This window comes from Cenococcum geophilum (assembly GCF_001692895.1).
Source record: "Cenococcum geophilum 1.58 unplaced genomic scaffold K441scaffold_14, whole genome shotgun sequence".
NCBI classification, from domain to species: Eukaryota; Fungi; Ascomycota; class Dothideomycetes; order Gloniales; family Gloniaceae; genus Cenococcum; species Cenococcum geophilum.
The window spans coordinates 1,977,320-1,996,400 of record NW_027137572.1 but is presented as its reverse complement, the minus strand read 5'-3'; the positions used below and the strand labels follow the sequence as shown (position 1 = coordinate 1,996,400).

At 35.5% G+C, this 19,081-nt stretch overlaps 3 protein-coding genes across 3 annotated transcripts; 2 read left to right on the top strand and 1 right to left on the bottom strand.

Moving 5' to 3' along the window:
- Positions 1-10,145: 10,145 nt before the first annotated feature.
- Positions 10,146-10,298, top strand: K441DRAFT_552775 (uncharacterized protein; the record flags this gene model as incomplete). Its single annotated transcript, XM_067643163.1, has 1 exon — positions 10,146-10,298. A coding segment is annotated over one exon (153 nt), but the record flags the coding sequence as incomplete, so codon positions are not given.
- An 895-nt stretch (positions 10,299-11,193) lies between these two features.
- On the top strand, positions 11,194-11,519 carry K441DRAFT_515163 (uncharacterized protein; the record flags this gene model as incomplete). The annotated part of the gene is made up of 2 exons (XM_067642108.1): positions 11,194-11,311; positions 11,365-11,519. Coding segments are annotated over 2 exons (273 nt in total), but the record flags the coding sequence as incomplete, so codon positions are not given.
- Positions 11,520-13,826: 2,307 nt separating this feature from the next.
- Positions 13,827-14,394, bottom strand: K441DRAFT_58212 (uncharacterized protein). The gene is made up of 5 exons (XM_067644446.1): positions 14,322-14,394; positions 14,215-14,277; positions 14,080-14,166; positions 13,905-14,019; positions 13,827-13,847 (listed from the first exon to the last, which is right to left on the bottom strand). The coding sequence occupies exons 1-4, from the start codon at positions 14,343-14,345 to the stop codon at positions 13,918-13,920; spliced, it is 276 nt and encodes a 91-aa protein (XP_067505760.1). The 5' UTR covers positions 14,346-14,394; the 3' UTR covers positions 13,827-13,847; positions 13,905-13,917.
- Positions 14,395-19,081: the final 4,687 nt, after the last annotated feature.

Genomic DNA, 19,081 nt, shown 5'->3' with positions numbered 1-19,081 from the left:
ACCACCTAAGTCTTCTATTAGGCGTTTAATTAAGTAGATAGGTAACTGCTTTATAAACTTTAGGATATAGCTTCTCTAGTAGATAGGCCTCAATTCTTATGCACCAAGCCTTCTATATAATCACCCCCCCCCAAATCGTTTTACTGGACCGTTCTATAATTAAGTATTAGGTGCTAATCTTTTAAGACTAATTCCTTATTTAGCTACCTATTCCTTAAATTCGCCTATAAAAGACGTCTCTCTATCTATGTGGATAATAGCTATCTTAAAGCCATATTATTGTTTAATAATATTGCAATATTTAATAACAATTTATGTAAGGGATAACTTCTTAGCCATTGTCTTTACCTTATTTATTTACGTTGCATTATTAAGGAAGTATATCGCGTACTTATCGCCATTAAATACAACTATTCTGGGTATTAAATTAAGGTAGATTTTATAAAAAGGAACCAGTGACCAAGTTAGAGGTCTTCTAGATACCACCTTATAAGCTTTACTTACTCCACACAATTTACATTCTACTATCGTTAGGCCTTTTACAATCGCGCCCGTCACTAACTAAGGTAGTTACTTAATTGTGTTTTTTCCTATATAGCCTTCTGCCTAGTTTAGCAGAGGCTTTAATAAATACTTTATTAGCTTTAATTAAGTCGCAAATAAAGCCTTAGGTGAGTCACTTTTTAGCTTATTATATTTAATAGTGTTCTAACTATAATAGCGGCCATAGTAGGCGTATATCTCGTTGTCACTATAAAAGAAAGTGTTCTCTTTATTATTCTAGTAGACTCCCTTATTATTAAGCTTATTAAGACATACTAAGTTAGTATAAAAGCCTAGTATAAAGGCTGCTCCTAAGAGCTATATCTATCTCTTCCCTTTTAAGTTATTAATTGTGACTACAGCTATACTATAGCCTATAATTTCTTCTATATGCGAGCCTATATAAACGCGTTCTAATATAGGCTTAATATTACTGATAAACCTGGCTCTATCGTTAAAGACATATAGGCTTATTCCTAAGTTAAGAATCACACTATTATAAAGCTCGTAATTAGAAGCTATATTATTAGCTCCTATATAATAAACTGCAAAGTTTCTATAGGGCTCTTAAGAGCTCTACTAGTTGCCATCCTTTAACTTTTTATTGGCTCGATCGTCCTTTTTATTAGCTTAATTATTCTTTTTTATTTACTTAATATGAGCCTTAATTTCGGGCGTCGTATTAGTAATCTTCTTATCTACCTTCTTCCAAATTTCGTTATTTAGTTTAAACCACGATGGGTAAGGAATAGCACTTGTTAAAGTAGTAACGTTTTTCGTATAGGTACTCTAGCGGCGGTCGCCTTTCCTTTTTCTGCTTATCTGCTGACGATTAAGGTTTTAATTTAGGCTTCAAATTTAGTAACTTGTCTTTAAAGGTGACTCTAAAGGATCCTCTTTATGGGGTTTTACCCTTCTAGGCGAGGTCCGTACGACGGTGGTTTCGGTATATTTTAACTAGTTTAAAGAAGGTAAAAAGCGTCTTTTTCTCCTACTTACGCTTATTAAGCTCATTCTTCCAATATTCTAACTAGCTTAGTGTAATTAATTTAACTGCGTATACGAAGTCTTTTACCAAATAATTACTATCTACCTTAGGTAGAGCTTGCTCCTTATACTTAGTATATACCTTCTCCTACTCTTATAACTAGACCTTAAAGTTCTAGTTCCGAGGTACCTTCTTAAGCCTTGCATATTAAGTAGCTATTTAAAACATTTAGGCGTAGTTAGTTGGAGCAATTCTCTTCTTAAGAGATACTAAGACGTTATAGGTGGTGGTGCATTTAAACGTATAGATAAGGTAAGTATATAAGATAGAGCTTAGGATGTGGCTGCGCAACATATTAAGAGCTAACAGCTGTTTTCTATATAGCTTTATATTATCCCTATAGTCGGCTTTAAGCGTATAGAGCTCCTCCTTTTCCTCCTTATCTAGGTCCGCGAGCTTCGTCTTCCCCTAGCTATTAGCATCCTTAGGTAAGGCACGAATAGGTTCTTTAAGCTATAGCAGATCGGTCTTAGGTATTAATAGGTCAATATACTTCTAGAGACAATTATTATTCGCTTTTAACTTAATAACCTTAATCTATTTGTCCTAATTATTTAGGCTTATAAGGATAACGGATAATATAATAACGGGAGGGGTTTCTTATTAAGAAGTTATTGTAGGTAGTTGTCTATAATTAAGATAATAATTAAAATTAATGGGAATAAAGGCTTTGGAATTAAAGATAATACAGTAAACAGCCTAGGCTTATAACTATTAAACGGACAATTAGGAATAAGAACTCTGTTTTATTAAAGAGGGCTTTAGAAGCTCTCTTATATATATTAGGTAGGTCCTAAATACAATGACAACAACGTCGTTATATAGTAGGTCATAGTTAAGAGAAAGAGGTAATAAGACGTTCGATAAGACATATAAGCTTAAGATATGAGATAACTAAGATATAGTTCGTATAGACGATCTAGGTCGTCAAATAGTATTACAATAGTAGTAAGGAACTTTAATTTAGGTCGACACTAAACTACTTAGATCTATTTCCTTCTTAGCTAAAAGAGAATCCGTTTTTTATTACTAAGTTCCTATAAACCTTATTTTATAAGTTTTTACTCCTTAAAATAAACCTTTTTATAAACTTTCTTAAGACGAAGTAATTAAGTAAACGCCGCGATATAAGTATCTAGGGCCCTCTATTCTATATTATAAGAACATTCTAACTTAATAAGGGCTTAAGATAGTTTACTATCTAGCCACGTAGTAGCAGATTAAATATAAGACCCTAAGATAAATTAGTTAAGAAATTAGATAACTATTAAGAGTAATAGGACGTGTATATTTAGTATTAGAGATAGAGTAAACGTTATAGAATAAATAAATATTTGCTTTAGTATACTTTAAGTAAAAAAACGGTTGTTATAAAAATTAACTCGCTAACGTAATATATACTAACCCCTCTCTTAAATAATAAAAATATAGAGACGGTATAATCTTACTAAAAGATAATATTGCAGCAATAGTACGAGTACGACGTTGCGCCTATAAAGAGGAAGGAGCTTTAGGTATTGTTCGTACTAATTTAATAGCACGAGTGAGTTAGATCCAGGGGCACGAAATACATATAGTATTGTATGCTCGTTTGGATAATGGTGACTGTCGATTATATGAAGCAGACTACGTGGTCTATATACTGATGCGCCTCCCCCCTAATTAGTTAGTGCTTTATAAGTGCACCAGACGCGTAAGCGAGTGGTTGGTGTACCGAACGCGTAAACGCGTACCTGGCGTACCGAACGCGTAGGCACGCGGTTAGTACGACAGGTGCTGTAATTATATACTAGCGGTACTTAAAAAATGAAGCCACCTGTGTATAGCCTCTGTAATTGCTCTAATAGAACCGTAAAACATAAAAGAAAATATATAGGAAACTCCTCCCGAGGTGCCTTCTGGGCTGCCTTCCAAACGGTGCCCTAAGCTAGCCGTAAGTCCTGCTTACGGTCCGTAAAATGAACCGTACGGCCTTTAGGCCGTAGACGAGCTGTAAGTTAGATCTTAAGGGCCGCTAAGGCGCTAGTGCTAAGCGAGCTAATAGCGATTTTCTATCCCGGGGATGGAAAATCGTAATTGGTTAATTTGACTACCTAGTAGAATATGGCAGAATTCGGCAGGTCACGTAAGTCCACTAAGTTCTATCGTAGCTTTCCACCATTTTCTACCTAATAGCTTACAGTCCGTAGAATAAGCCGTATAATGAGCTGTACGGTCTTTTAACGGGCCATAGGCGTACCATATGTACTCCGTTAGTCCCGTTCTACCTATTTTATAACTTTTAGGTTAAGCTTATTTATATTAATTAGGGTTTTAAGGGCTTAACACGGCTTTACCTTAGTTATAGCGTCTACTAGGTTGTTTCCGCCGCTAATCTATTTAACCTCCGCAATTTTACGTCGTTTATAGGCCTAATATAAGCACATTAGGTCGACTATAAGCCTCTTTTTTTATATCGTACCTAGTCTAACTAGGTAGTCGTAGAGGGACTTTAAATTAGTGTATAAAACTAGGGGTAACTGCTCCAATTATAGAATCTTCTAGATTATTAATTTAATTGCGGCTGCTATATTAAAGCTATAAGCTAGTACATATAGTTCGGAAGCTAGTATACTACGAGTTACTCGTTTACATTTAATTAAGGACTAGTATAGTATATTTACGTCCTAATTACGGTCCGTAAGTATAATTATAAAGCCGATTTATAATAATAGGTCTTTATTATTGGCAAAGGGAGGCGTCCGTAAATGCCAGTAAGCTAAGGGAACTTAGGTCTAGTGGTACGAAAGTAAGTCCCCTTGCTACATTGTTAATTTGCTACTAAATGCGCTTATTAAGCTACTTAATATTTTCTTCTTGCGGATTTACTACCTAGGCCGTAAAGGACAAATTGTAGGCAGATTTGGGTTAATAGATTATGGCAATATAGGCGCCTCTTATACGCTGTGCAATGTATTAGTCCTTCGTATTTACGGTCTTATAGGTCTCCCTATAGGAGCTAGTAAGGTCCATAGGCTTTACTATAACAGGCTTTAGGTTTTAAGCTTAGTGTTCCTAAGTTAGCTTAATTAGGTTGCCCTTTTATATAATTAGGCCTCTATTAAACTTAATCGGATTCTACTTAGTTAACTGCTCTTACAGCTTTGCTAAGAACTTAGCCTTTTATAGTTTAGTTTCTTTAGCGTCTATAAAGGTCTAGTCTGCTAGGAATAGGGTATTATCTATCTAAAGTTTAATAATACTAAGGCCGTTTGATGGGCTATATAGGAGGCAGAGGTTATAGGTTAACTGTTTTATTTTAAGCTTACTAACGTAGTGCTAGTAGTATGTCTTAAACTAATAGTTCCTAGCTTCCGGTACTCTGTAGAGAGGTTTTATAACCTATAAAATTGTTCCTAGTTATAGGTTAAGCTCGCGGGGTAGTCGTATAAAGATGTCTTTGCTTAGGTAGGTATTAGACTGCATATAGGCTTACGAGATGTCCCGTAAGTAAAGGGCTACGGATTTGGTTTGCTGTAGTCTAGGCGTAAGTATAAGTATAATCTATTAACTAACTCGTTAAATTGTAGGTAATTGCGTAAGGACTAAGCCCTTTCCTTGGTTGTTATAAGCTTGTATAACAAGTCTTAATTTTTTAAAGGCTTTATTAATACTAGGGTGCTTAATCTCGTTAATAAAGCGTAAGTTAAATATACGGACGCCTTACGGAACGTTTTTCTCCGTTACAACTACAAAGACGCCCTTTTTAAGTAGTCCGTTAATCTCTTTACGTCGTAAGTCCGTAAAAGGGGTTTCCTATACTAGAACTAATATATCTATAGGCGGAGATTGCCTTGCGGATATACCTGCGGAGGTTAGGTAATTTTCCGTTACGGAGTTCTTACGGGGGCGTCCTCGGCCACGCTTTACGGCAGGTTTAATAGGTTTAGTAGGTTTCTAGGGGACTTCTAGGGTAGGTAAGGGTGCTTTTAGTTTATTTAATTCGGTAGTCGCCCCCAGTTCGTCTAGTTCGGCGGTTGCCCTTAGTTCGTCTGGCTTAACGTTATAGGTGTTTTTAGGCTAAAAGTAGGGTTTTATAGACGTGCTTCTGAAGCTAGTTGGCCTACTAGGAAGCTATACGCAGTATATCCCGTTTTCTACGGCTAGTAGACAATAGGGTCCATTCTAGCTGCCGCTTTTACGCTATATAAGGACTTTAGAGTTAAGCGGGAGGTTATATACTAAAGTTATATTAGGTCTGTTGCGGTAGTATAGGGCGTTATTAATAGTTTGTTTAGCCCGTAATTTAACTATTTCGGCTATTGCCTTCTATATTATAGCTACTTGTTCCGTAATAGACGGGGTAGGAGGGCCTAGATTACTTATTCTTAGGTAGGCTCCGTAAACTAAGAGGGTAGGTACTAGTCCGTTAGGGCCAGCGGTGTTATTAATAGCTTTTACGGCTATTTATAGAGCTAGTTCCTTTTAAATGTCCTTATATTCGTCCGTAATAATTTAGTAAGCTTTTTATAGAGCTGGGTGAGCTTACTTAATAAGCCTAACGGACTAATATGCCTTAACTGGAATAGCTTTTATTAATATAGCTATAGCCGTAGTATACTGCTGGAATTCCTTGCTAATAAAGTTCCTACTGGCGTCGTGGGTGATATACTGCGGAGGTTTAACGTATGTGTTAATCTAGTAGGTCCGTAAAATATCCTAAGTATATTTTGTGGATATATTTTATAACTAACGGGCGGCTTAATAGCGGGTTGCTTTGTTAATTATATATAATACTAGACTACCGTTAATATACATAATGTCTACGTATACTAAGTAGTTAAAGTTAAGGTCCTCCTAAAGGGTGAACTTAAATCGGCTTAGGGAACGTCTGTATTTCTAGCAAAAGGAGTAGTATTTAGTTAGGTAATTAACTGCCTTCCTATTAACGTCGTTATGTCTAGAGCGTTTAAGGACTCTATATAGCTTTTCGGCTAACAGGTAGCCGAAACGGCGGTATAGATGGTAGATCTCTATACTAGTAAGGTAGCACGGGTTATAGTTAAAAGATTCCTAAATATAGGTCCGTAAAATCTCTCCCTATATAAGGAACGGGTGTCCAAATTGTTGTGTAATTAGTAAGATAATATACTTGCTTCCTGGGGTAGTTATAGGGCTAATTAGGGTGTCCGTAACATTGTTATAGTATACCTATAACCTATCCATATCTGCAAGATAGAGTAGGAAGGGGGTGTCCGTTTTTACTACGTGGAAGTTAACTAGGCTAATTAGAGTCTTAACTTTAACTAATCTAATTAATGCGGTTAAGCTGATGCCAAATTAGACGTTTACGGCCCTAGTTTACGTAATATTAATGTCCGTATTATTATTTGTAGTGGTCCTATATATAAGGTATTGTCTATAGCCTACGGTAGACTTCTTAGAGGTACCTGTGTTAATTATAATACCGTAGAATTCCTTGGGGGTATAGCGTTCTGTGGTGATATATGTAAATAGGTCCTACTTATAATCTATAATGTTTATAATAGGGGTGCTTATAGAGTGGTTTTTAGGCGTAACTAAGTGTATAAAGGAACGGTTGGCTAATACGGTTGTAATATTAAAGGCTTGGTTGTCTGTAAAAGGTCTAAAAGTAGTTAAAAATGTTTCTAAGGTCTTTTATTCCTAAGCGTCTAAGTTAAAGTTAATTATAAGGGCTTCTATTAACTTATTAGGGGGCTCTTCTGCTTCCTCTCCTTTATATTCCGAAATGAACTGGTTAATACGGCTATTAAGTCTCTTTCTGGACTTGTTATATTTTTCCTAAGTATGCCTTATAGACTAATATCCTTCCTTACTATACACAAAGCACTTCTGGCTAGTTTGTTTGCGGGGGTATATTTTCGTATAGGGGTTGCTGCGGGGGTTATAGGGACTTGGTTGGTATGGGTGCTGCTAGCGGTAACGGCAGTCCGTAAAGTAGACGTCTAAGTCTGTTTGCGGATATTGAATATCCGTAGTAAAGGCTTAAGTGCTATCTAGTGGGTTTAAGACTTTATATGTTATAATAGAGGAGTGTAGGTTATTAATAAGGCCAGCTAAGGTATCTGTAGGCTTATAATAGGTATACTTATAGGGCTCTACTTCCTAGTAAGCTATAATAAGTTTGTTGTGCAGAAAGTTATCTATTTAAAGCTTAATGTTAAGGCTATACTGTAGATGCCGGAGGTCCTTAATGAGGATTTGCAGGCACTCTGCGGTTGACTTTTTAGGATTCTTGTTAATTACGGTTTGTAGCTTAATTGCATTCTATTGGGTAAGGATATTACGCCTATATTCCGGCCCTTTAAAGTAGTTATATATAGCTTCGCATAGTTTATTAAAGGGAACACTAAGGGGGTTGCTTTTGAGGTTGGTGTAGTAGTGGTTAAGGGCTAGGCCGCGCAGTATAGTAGAGTAGGCTTGGCTAAATTCCTATTTAGGAATATTAGCCTTCTGGCAGAGGTCCGTAAAGATAGTTAGTTTGAAGTTAAAGTTGTCGTTTTTACCGCTATACTTAGATTCGTTAGTATAGAGCTTAGCTAGGTTAGCTAGCTCCTTATTATAGGTCTTTACTTAGGTAAATTACAGATCTGTAACTTGCGGATTTATAGCTTGCGGATATATAGCTTATGGATATGTAGTTTGCGGATATATAGCTTATAGATTTATAACTTAAACGATAGGGGTAATTTGGTCCGTATTTTGGTTTGCAGGGGTATTATAGTCCGTAACTTGAGTACTAGGTATACTCTAGCCCGTAAGGTTAATTCTAAAACTACTTAGGTTTATAGGACGAATTTGGTTAAGTGGGTTAGGTATAAGGCTAGCGATTACATTAAGTTTAGAAGAAGTAAAGAGTTCTTTGGTTTCTTAGAACTGGTCTAGGATTTCCTTTTTAGTCTATTCCGTTTGGTCCTTTTCGTGTATTGTATTGTATAAGGACTATATAACAGTGACTTGTTTATTTCTTTTAACCTATACACCTTGGTTATATAAGAGGGTCCGTACATCGGCAAAATATGGTACCCTACTAATGGCCTCAATGGCTGGTGGTTGACGCAATTGGCGCGCAGTTGAGGGCATTTAGCAACTCGACCGACTAGCCTATGTCGTGTTTTTTTGTGGTTATAAGTCGGTTAGGCCACGCTAAAGGGTGGGTCTACCATAAGCGCTAATGCACAATCCCTGCACGGGGCAGCCTCAGCTGAAAATATAAGATTACGTGGTCAACCGAGCGCAAATCGCTCATCCCACCACATAACTTACCTCTCGGCTCCAAAACAGAACCAACTATCATGGGTAACTAGTTATAACGTGTTTGTAACGTGTTTGGAATATATTCTAATTTAAATAGATCTATCTGATAATTACTAGCTACTGGATTTCTCTAGTAATAATAAAAATAAGTTTAAAATTAATTCAGAAGACAGTGTCCTTGGGTTAGAAGATTATATGCTAGAAGAGAGTCGAACATAGCCGCAAGATCAGATTAAGGTAAGTTTTTAACACGTTCTAAACGCGTTCTAATCTAGTTCTAAACATATTTAGCCCGAAGTTCCTTATATTACATTTCTTACTAAGGCATCTACTAATCCTCTTACTACACTTGTAATTGAGAATTGTTTAAGTCTTCTAGAGTACCCACAGACGCTATATAAAGGTTATACTTACCATATTAACTTAAGAGGCATAGATATACAAAAAGCCATACAGGTAAGTTGGTAAAAATCTAAATTATGCCTTAACTATATTTATAACTAGTTTATAACGCGTTTAGATCTAATACGGAACTAAATAAGTGCATGCTTCTAAGCCTATAACGTCCGCTCTCTTAAATATAAGAGGTAAAAAACATAAAATGCGTTATTCAGGAGTAAAACATTACGAATATCTTTAGAATTGGTTATAATTTTTAAGCCACACTATAGTTACTAAAGAGACGTGGGGTCTAATATAGAGAGAGCGGGCGGCCCTAGATAGAAGCGACTTAGATATTCGTAAACGTAATACAAATAGATACGGAACTGGTTCTAAATATATTTAGTACTTAAGTTAATATATATAAGCTTGTTTTTAGCAGCTTAAAGACGATTTTAAGCTAGAAATACATGCAGCTCTTAAACAGAGGCTTATATACTAACAATTAAGCAACAAAGATACTCTATATATAATTATCTTACCTAAATATATTTAGAACTAATTACATTAGGATATTACTAACGTTCGGCACTTATTTCTTACCTATATATAGGCTACTATAGAAATACATTTAAAGCACTTCTAAAAAGCATTACTAGCAAATAAGAAATATAATACTGCGTATTTAACATCTCTTATTCAACTAGGCAATATAGGTGCCGATATAACGGAGAAATACAGAGTTATTAAATTAAATCTATATAGAAGGGTAGACTGCAATAAAAAAAATATATAACCTACTTAAAACGTATTCCGGTTACGTTCGTAACATATTTATAACGTGTTTATAGGAATTAACCACCCCTAGGGACCAGGGAAACTTATCTATTAGGACTGCGAGGTTACTTTTCACATTTTTATTCTAGACGACTTAGAAGAGACTCCTTATATTCATTTTACCTTATATAGGGTACATAGTTATGCACCACCCCCCCTAAATAAGCCGCCTCTAGAGATATTAAATAAGGTAATTAAGTTGGTTCGTTAAATACGTAATCCAGATCTTACTCTTAGTAAATATATTCTAAACCGATTACAAACAAATACCTAACATCTTTATAGGAAAGTTTCTTTAAAGTCCTGCCCTTAAACAGTTTTATATACAGTATAAAAAGGCTTCTTTAGCACAGATCCACGTAAGCTTTGCTACTATAGATTATATTACTAGAATAATTTAAAAAGAGAAGCTTACTCTATACCCAGAAGGAAAAGAACTAGTAGGGGTAGTATATAAGTTTAATTAAAAGCATCAAAATCCTAAAACGGTAATAAACACGTTACAAATACGTTCTAATTGGCTTACTAACACATTATAGGCTTATATCCAACAGATCTACAATAATTAAAACGGGTTTATAATAATCTGCTTTCTATAAAAGTAAGCCAAGATCTTCCTAGCCCAAAACACATTTAAAGTTAATATATCTTTTAAACGTATTATTAAAAGAAATATAAACAAGATTATATTCGCTGTTTAGCTTAAAAAGTATAGTAAAAGTATTAGAATATAATATAAACCCATTTAGAACGCGATGCTAATATATTCTAACAGTATTTACGCTTACACACGTTATTACTAACATAGAAACAAGGCGTACTTACCAGTTATGCTTTAAGCAAGTCTTTCAATTACTTTCTAAATGTCTTTAGAAGCAGATTCGTTAGAAACACATTTATAGTAGTAAGGAAGGCTTTAAAGCTATTACATCCAATATAGATGGCAAGCAAATAGCTAGTAGGATACCTAGAACGCAATTAAAACGCCTTCCTAACGTATTATAAAAGGGTTTAGGCGGTATCTATAGCATATTAATCCTCACAGGCGCGATTAGACGTGGCATCTTAGAAAAACACTAGTTTTCTACTAAGTACACTTCCTATAAAGCATCTCAAGAGCCGCGGGTAACTATAAAACGGCCTACTCTATATATAAACAGATAAAAGCTCTTCTTATATATAAGAGCCAGTCAGAATACAAAGAACTCTATAATTTACTAATTAGTAAGTTATTCTAAACCCGTTTATAATTCGTTTAGAAGGTATTAACAGCATAGCACACAAATCTCAATCAGTTGCTAACTGGGTGAGACATAAGAGACACCCAGTTATCGCCTTAGGCTTAAATAAGCACTACTCTCTAATTAATCACAAGCTATTTAATAGATTAAGATACTATACAAATGCAGTAAAACAAACAGCAAATAAATCATATACATTTAGTATACGGCAGTTTCTTCTTCCTACCGTTATAAGGTATTAATACGTTCCTAACCCGTTTATAACATACTTATATTATATTTAGCGCATAAAAACTAGATTAACAAGACGTTAATTAGTATTTTACTAGAAACCAGTTCGGAATATAACATATGCAAAGAAACACATTAATATCGGCCCAATATGCAAACCATATGGGCAGAGAGAGTATATATTTATTGCAATCCTCTTCTAAACCGGTTCCTAACACGTTTAAAACAAAAACATTAACAACTTTAAGAAGAATTAGAGTAGGCCGCTACTAATGATAACAAGAATAATATTTTATTTCAGGCATCATTATTAGGTATAGTAAGGTTATAATTTAGTTCTGCTTAGCATTTAAGGGGGCTAAGATCTAGATCTATATCGCGTTCTAGGTTATCCTCTATAGTATCTAAGGAATTGTAAGGCCACCTTTATATTCTAACGTATACGTAACCAGTTACTAACACGTTCTAGACGTATTAGCACCGGTCTCTCGCAGTCACTAAAGCGTCAGGCCTTAAGCAATAACCAGGATATTCAAGAAAGACGTTAAAGACTTAAACTTTATAAAATAGAGATTAAATTAGAGGCAAGGGAGCTAGAGAATATAGAAAAAAGAATTTAATTAGAGGCAATAAAGGCTTATATATAATAACGAGTATACTAAATATAAAATACGTTCTAAATACGTTCTAAATATGTTCTAAATATATTCTTATTAAGTTCCTATTAAGATATACTTACATTTAGGCCTTTTTTAATAATTATTTTATTATATAACGTCTAATACTATATATAATACTATATATACAGTCTCTAGACTATAGCACTATAGTTCTATATATATAAATCCTTTTTAAGCAGCTTAATATATATTAGTAATTATATTTTAATAATTTATAAATCTTTTAATTAGGGGTTTATAGTTACTTAATAAAATACTAAGGTACTAATAACTATTAAATAGTAAAAAATAGGAGAAAAGGCTATAAGAAATCTAAACACTTATCTTTATTCTATTTAAAAAAAATGTATTATTTTACTACTTACTATCTATATATTTAAGCCTTATCTATATATATAAATATAGTTACTTATAAAAACTATTAGCTAATACTTAATTAAAAATATATTAAATAAAATAAGTTTTATATTAACTAATTTTATATTTTATTTATATATATATATATTATTTAAAGGTTTAATAATTTTTTATATTTAAATAAATACTTAAAAAAATACTATTATAATAGCTTAAAGTAAATATACTTTAAATTTTTATTAAATATATAATTTTTATTTAAAATTATATTTATTATAAAATAATTTAATTTAATAGGCTTTTTTTACTATATATTTATACTATTTTTAAAAATTAAAACTCTTATTTTATTAAAATTTAAATAATAATTAGTTTATAATTAAATTATTAGAATTATAAAGTATATAAAGGGAGTTATTAGAAAGAGCTAAAGTTAGTAAATTTCAATAAATATTATAATTTAACTAATAACTTTTATTTTCGCTACCTAATGTGTTATAAACACGTTCCGAAGTGGTATAGAACCCTATTAAAATTCAAGTCTAAACTCTATCTATAAGATTTAATTCGTAACATATTATAAACACGTTATAAATTAGATTCTAGGTCATCTATTAAAACAAATCCGCCGCAACATCCTCCTCCGTAAGTCTAGTAGGTTTAGTAGCATTTCTCTTTACAGCCTTTAAACCTTTTAAACTAGACTTCTTTAAACGCTTTTTAGAAGTTTTAGTAGGAGCCAGAGCAGCAGAAGCCGGAGCAGTAGGAGCCTTAGTATTATCTAACCTATTATTAATAAAGTAGCTCCAATTAAGACAACCCTTAAATAAGCAGGCTATAATAAATTTAGAACATATTCTTAACCGGTTTAAAACGGGTTCTAAATTAACTTACCTATAGAAGTCGTGTCTAAACACTTAGTACATGGAACCTTAGCACCCAATTCCTTAAGCAGAGTAACCATTCTTGGAAAGTTATACTAGGAACTTAATTAGAACATATTATAAATATATTAGGAATATCTTATATCGCCTTTTTAAGGCCCACTCTTAAATCTAATAGGCATAACCTTCTCTTAAATAGGAGCCGTTAATTGTGGGGCAATAGTCCTAAAAGGGCGGCTAGGGGGAGCCGGGGTGGGGGTATAGAGGGGTTAGGTAGCAGCAGAGCGGCCTAGACTAGTAGGATTATATTTAGAAGCAGTTCCTAACACGTTCTAATTATATATAGCCATAATAGCAGAATAGAAGGCTGTAATAGGTTAGTAACTAGTTATAAATAGGTTAAGAATATATTTAGAATATATACCTATTGCTTCTTCCTACTTCTTAATAGAAGGAGCCCCTCCTTTTCCAATATTCCTGGTTCTAAGGCTATGCTTCTTTATATAGTTTCTAAAGGCGCCATAATCTCTAACCTTCTTCTAAACGCGTTACAAATATATTAGCAATATATTACAAACCCAATATATTTATCCACTTACACCACATAGTACCGGATTCTCTAGATCAGGCGAGACATTATACCAACAGAAAACCTCCCCCATAGTTAAATCCACCTCATTACCACGCTAGTATCACATTAGCAACGTGTTCTAAATATATTTAGAACTACTTACCACAACAAAAGCATTAACGCCCTTAGGAAGCCTTTCCATTTTTAGATAGGCTTTATAGGCGGCCTAAACTATTAGAATACATTTAGAACGGGTTACAGATAGCTTACACAGCTCTTTAATATGCTAGACATCGTATTTTAAATCGGTTTTGAATGGATTTAATAAATTAGTGATGGAAGGTGAGGTGGAAGGTAAGGTCAAAGTTTAACAGGGAAAGTCAAATTTGGTGTGGTAGGCGGAGGTTTCGCCTATCGGGCCGACATTTTAGCGTGGTCCGACCGACCTGTACGCACTGTTTTTTTGACACGCAGCCTGCGCGCAACCTGCCAGCAATCTGCGCATTTGGCAACCACAGTTATATTTACCTCTTTTATACTAATAGCATATTTTAAATAAATAAAAGCTACTTTAAAGCTATTTATAAGGCTAGTAAAATAAATAATAATATTTTAGATAATTTAATATAATATAGCGATGGTTCTCTTCTACCTATCTACCTATTGACTTACCTACCTACCTATCTACCTACCTGCCTGCATTGCCTACCTATCTGCATTGCCTACCGTCTGCATCGCCTACCTACCTACCTACCTACCTGCCTGCATTGCCTACCTGTCTGCATTGCCTACCGTCTGCATCACCTACCTGTTTGTATCTGCCTACCTATCTATATCTGCCTACCCGTCAGCATCTGCCTACCTGTCTGTATCTGCTTGCCTGTCTGCATCTGCTTACCTGTCTGCATCTACTTACCTATCTACATCTGCTACCTGTTTGTATCTGCCTACCCGTCAGCATCTGCCTACCTGTCTGCATCTGCTTGCCTGTCTGCATCTGCTTACCTGTCTGCATCTGCTTACCTGTCTGTATCTGCTTACCTGTCTGCATCTGCCTACCCGTCAGCATCCCCCTGTTTGTGCCCTACCTGTCTGTGCTACCTTGATTCGATCGATCGATCGAATCGTTTATAGTGTTCGCTGGCTAGTCGTTGTCGTCTGGTTCTGACGACGGTTGTCTGGCTCTGGCGACGGTCGTCTGGTTCTGGTAACGGTCGTCTGGTTCTAGCGACGGTCGTCTGTCTCTGGCGACGGTCGTCTGGTTCTGGTAACAGTCGTCTGGTTCTGGCGACGATCGTCCTGGTTCTGGCGACGGTCGTCTGGCTCTAGCGACGGTCGTCTGTCTCTGGCGACAGTCGTCTGGCGACGGCGACGGTCGTCTGGTTGTAGCGATAGTCATCTAGTTCTAGCAACGGTCCTCTGCTGGCTGCCGTTCTAGTGCCTCCCTAGGTAGGGAGGATGTAAGGAAGGAGGAAGGTAAAAAATAAGGCGGCTACATGGCAGAGAACACGTGTAGAGGCTATCGGGAATATAGCGGGGACCCCGATGCAGAGCTTCGTGTAGAGCCTCCGTATGCAGAGCTTCGCGCAGAGCTTCGTGCAGAGCTTCGTGCAGAGCCTCCGTACGCAGAGCTTCGCGCAGAGCCTCGTGCAGAGCCTCTGTACGTAGAGCTTCGTGCAGAGCTTCGTGCAGAGCTTCGTGCAGAGCTTCCGTACGCAGAGCTTCGCGCAGAGCCTCGTGCGGAGCCTCGTGCAGAGCCTCGTGCAGAGCCTCGTGCAGAGCCTCCGTGCAGAGCCTCGTGCAGAGCCTCGTGCAGAGCTTCGTGCAGAGCCTCCGTACGCAGAGCTTCGCGCAGAGCCTCGTGCAGAGCCTCGTGCAGAGCTTCGTGCAGAGCCTCCGTACGCAGAGCTTCGCGCAGAGCCTCGTGCAGAGCCTCTGTACGTAGAGCTTCGTGTAGAGCTTCGTGTAGAGCTTCGTGTAGAGCTTCGTGTAGAGCCTTGTGCAGAACCTTGTGTAGAGCCTCTAAGTAATAAGACTATGTAAGATTATATAAGATTGCGTAACTGGCATATAACTTTACCTTAATTGCATGTCAAGGAATATATAGTTAGCTTTTAAAGTTGCCAAGTAGGTTAACTGCGTGTTATTTAACTTTTAAATATGTTAAGTAGGTCAACTGCGTGTCAAGGAATATGTAGTTAGCTTTTAAAGTTGTCAATTAGGTTAACTGCGTGTTATTTAACTTTTAAATATGTTAAGTAGGTCAACTGCGTGTCAAGGAATATGTAGTTAGCTTTTAAAGTTGTCAATTAGGTTAACTGCGTGTTATTTAACTTTTGAATATGTCAAGTTGGTCAATTGCGTGTCAAGTTGGTCAATTGCGTGTCGAGTTGGTCAAATTGCATGTCAATTACGCGAAACGCGAAAACCAAAGTCTACTTGAATCTCATCCTGCGAATATTTTCCCGATGTAGGTTATAGATAGTAGTAGGGTTGTATACTTTAAAGATAGCTTCCGTAAAGTCCGCGAAGTCCTCTTAGTATTGCTCCTATAGGTTAACGTTTATAAGCTTAAAATATTCATATTTAAGAACTTTAAATTTAATATAATTATTGACGTTAGGTATAGACATAAGGTTAGCTCCCTACCTCTACTTTTCCTGGCCTTTATTGACTTGCTTTCTTAGGTCTGCTATACTATATAGTGTAGTATAGTACGTAGTGGGTAGAAGAGGTTCTGTAGTGGTCCGTAAAGGCGGTTAATGTCCGTAACGGTTTATAGAAGGGTAAGAGGTCTCTATAAGGTCTTGTAACGGTCCGTAAAGGTAATTAATAGGTCCGTAGTAGTTTGTAAAAGGGTGAGGGGTCTCCGTAAGGGGTCTGAGAGAGGTTAGAGGTATTGGGGGAGGTGTAGTAGAAATAGGGGTTTGAGGTTTAAAGGAGGTTAAGGGTAGGGGTTCCGTACAGGTCTATATTCGCGTCTATTATACTTCCGGTAAACCGTACTAAGACTTAAATAAGTATATATAGTTAGTGATAAGTCCGTAATCCCCGACTTTTGACCTTTTAGTAGGTCGTACTAGGAGTCTAAACGGGTGGTCGCTGTCGTGTATCGCTCGGGGGGAGGTATTAAGTAATTGCTGATCTGTGCGCGCTTACTAATTAGTATTCGTACTAATTTAATAGCACGAGTGAGTTAGATCTAGGGGCACGAAATACGTATAGTATTATATGCTCGTTTGGATAATAGTGACTATTGATTATATAAAGCAGACTACGTAGTCTATATACTGATGCGCCTCCCCCCTAATTAGTTAGTGCTTTATAAGTGCACTAGACGCGTAAGCGAGTGGTTAGTGCACTAAACGCGTAAACGCGTACCTGGCGTACCGAACGCGTAGGCACGCGGTTAGTACGACAGGTGCTGTAATTATATAGGTATAATAAGTAATAATATTAACTAAATTAATTAAATAGATATTATACCTCTAATAAATAACTTAAAGATATTTAGGATCTTTAAGGATAAAGATAAAAAGGAGGGAGATAGTATTACGGACGCTTTAAGTATAATATTATAACTACTTAAAGAAGAGTTGGAAGAAGCTAGTTAGTTAATTTAAGTATAGTTTAGAATAAAGCTAATAGAGCTATATAATGAGAAATAGTAACTAAGGTTATATAATATTATATATAGTATACGTAGTATATAAAGGGAACGTATATATAATATATAGTAGTAGTAATTCTTGATTAACGTCTGATACGGATCCTATCTAGGCCCACGCAGACTACTCCGTCACAGGGGGAAAACTTATAATTTACAGGAAGAAAACCCTGCTATATATAATATATATAACATATATCTTACATATAAAGGGGATTTCTTAGGAGTATAGTTATATATTTAAAGGACTATAATCCCTACCTAGATAGTTCTCTCCTTTATAGTAAATCTTAGAATATAATTAAAGTTAATCTATTAGGCAACCACTCTACTAGTTATTATTACGTTATTAACTTCTTATTTACCTATATACCTAGCCTATTAATAAGTTTACTGTAGTTCCTGCTATAAGGCTTTATTACATATAGGAGAAGGCTAGGTTCCCCTTAAGAACTACTAATTAAACCTATATAATAAGCTAACAATTCGGCTATAAAAGAATATCGCTATAACCTTAAATAACCTTTTAATATATAATAGACTTATAACTCGTTACCTATTACTAGATTTAAAACTAAAGTAAATTAATACCTACCTTAATCGGTAAAAGCGACCCTAAAATAATTAAAACTTATTAGCTATACCTATAGGAGCTAAAGTAGGAAAATAAGCTATAACCGCTCTTATACTAAAAGCGGTTATATCTACGCACTAATAGGCCTTAGCTAACTAGCTATATACCACACCCCTAATTAATACTTATCGCAATACCCCAATCGACCCTACCTCGGCCACTTACTATAACTATAATAAAAAGGATTACTTTACCTTATTTTACCTAGAGCTAAAGGATATAGGCGATATTAAGGAGATAGAGGAAGGAGAAACGTCTAATAAGTTGGGAAAAGAAAAGCGCTAAAGAAAGACTCCCCCCTAGGGTACCCTATTAATCTTAAAGAGATTAATCTTAGTTAGTTAATAGGTNNAAAGNATTTNANNNTTNTATATATAGTATNNTAAAATNNATATANNGTNAATATAANNGCCCTTATTAACACTAGAGTAAATAGCTTCGCCTTTATAAATACTGCCTATATAAATAATATAGCTAAATTTCTAAATATAGAAGCTACCCAATTAGAGAAGCCTATTTAAGTAAAAGGCTATAACGGCTAAGCCAGTTAGCTAGTTACCCATATCTTAAAGTTATATATTACTCTTAACGGACAACGCTAATATAGTATCCCTTTTTATATCCTAGACCAAAGGTCTTATAATATAATCCTTAGCTAAAAATAGATATCCTATTTTAATATTTGGCTAAATATATAATAAAGATAATTTATTTAGCTAGAGGATAGAC